Source organism: Vollenhovia emeryi, unplaced genomic scaffold, assembly GCF_000949405.1.
Source record: "Vollenhovia emeryi isolate VEMERY1.0 unplaced genomic scaffold, V.emery_V1.0 DF939221.1, whole genome shotgun sequence".
Taxonomy (NCBI): Eukaryota; Metazoa; Arthropoda; class Insecta; order Hymenoptera; family Formicidae; genus Vollenhovia; species Vollenhovia emeryi.
Window position 1 is genome coordinate 889 of NW_011967145.1, and position 1,604 is coordinate 2,492.

The window sequence follows — 1,604 nt, forward strand, 5'->3', positions numbered from 1 at the left end:
ATAATTAATTCATTACAAACAAACGAATGACTCACAAACCTTTCTAATTGCACTAGAAACGTCTACATACGAAATACAAACGATTGCATATAGAAATTATTTAAAAATACATTCAGTCGGCGTCAAGTATGAGCGAATCGATACTCACTGTCCAGCTCGCGATCTCCGAACGCGCAGTCGATACGAGATCGACGAGTCGGACGAGTGCGAGTGCAGCAGGCGCGGGTGCAGTCGCGAGGTCGCTCTGCGCGCTTTTTCGCAGCTCAGCGATCTCGCGTTGCGTGTTTTTCCCCCCCGTTCGGCACCGGAGGCAGACTGTTATGTGACGTTTTTACGTGTCAATCACGGACGCGTGCGTTTGCGATTTACGCTAAATGGCTAGCTCGCTGGGCACGGTCGACTGGGAAGGTAAGATCCCGCCGTTACTGCCGAGGACACGGCGAAACTTCGCGTCAAGTACCGTTAGACGTTTAAAGAAAACAAGGCACCCCGCGATCTTTGTTTACATTGCCAGAGGAGTGTCCCGCGAATGCAGGACCGTTACTGCTTGTCATCCTGGATAACGACGTTATCTCGTCGGCGCCGCTCGTGCCTCCGCACTTTGCGTTACTCGCGATTCACTTGCGACGTTAGAAACCGTAAGAAAAACAAAAAAAAGCACGCTACCTGCACGGAGTTCGCAGCCGAGTCACGCTGTTACAGATCTGAGGAAGCAGGCGAGGCATCTGGAGAACGAGATCGACGCGAAGCTGGTGGCGTTCAGCAAGCTCGGCATCAACACAGGCGCGAGGCATGTCAGCGCGGAGGAGGTCCCACTCCTGGACGAGGAGCAGGTGTTCGAGAACATGGCGTCGGAGATCGAGACGCTGCTCACCAAGGTAGATCCCCCTCGTCTTTCTTTCTCTACGCGCGAACGAACGTATATACTGATCGGACACGATCGAACGCAGTTGTTCTCCATAAACGAGAGGATGAGCGAGCTCCAGCCGAACGGCGCGGCTATGCTGCACACGATGCAGCGCCACAAGGAGATACTGAAGGACTACAAGCTGGAGTTCAACAAGATTAGGAATAACTTCACGGCCAGGAAAGACCGCGAGGACCTTCTAGGCAGCGTCCGCAAGGAAATAGAGTGCGTACGACTGTCTGTTGCGCTCAATATTAAACATATCGTTCAAGGCTAAATTAATCTTGTATCCGTTTCATGTAGCAACTACAAGAGTGCGAGCGGACTGAATCGGCGCGAGATGTACCTCAAGGAAAACCAACATATTCACAAGTTAGTTTGATCCCGTCAAGACTTAAATACAATATCTTAAGGCCTGTGTCCACGATGCTGGAACTTGGCCCAGGATTTATTAATGTCCTCATAAATATTTATATCTCAATGAGCAAAAGGAGCCTTGACTAAGAGCCTTGACTAGGTGTTGGGTGTCAAAAAAGTAAAAATTCAGTTTATTAAAACAAAAGTTACAGACGCTTCGGTCTTTCTTTAGACCATTCTCTGTATATAGGGTAAAGGCAGGCATTATGGCCAGGCAGGTAATATGGCCACAACGCCCGTATTAAATATTCTAAACATTGATAAACATCAATAATGTATA

General features: G+C 48.9%; 1 protein-coding gene across 2 annotated transcripts in view; it reads left to right on the forward strand.

Annotated features, from left to right (window-relative positions):
- Positions 1-209: 209 nt before the first annotated feature.
- LOC105560775 (Golgi SNAP receptor complex member 1) overlaps positions 210-1,604 on the forward strand; it is a 2,661-nt gene continuing 1,266 nt past the window's right edge. Inside the window, exons 1-5 of one of the 2 annotated variants that reach the window (XM_012010172.1) lie at positions 210-408; positions 515-638; positions 703-878; positions 951-1,132; positions 1,211-1,279. In XM_012010172.1, the coding sequence (XP_011865562.1) occupies positions 530-638; positions 703-878; positions 951-1,132; positions 1,211-1,279 (536 nt within the window). In that variant the 5' untranslated portion in view covers positions 210-408; positions 515-529. The remainder of the gene's footprint in view (positions 409-514; positions 639-702; positions 879-950; positions 1,133-1,210; positions 1,280-1,604) is intronic. The other variant, XM_012010173.1, reaches the window with a different exon arrangement.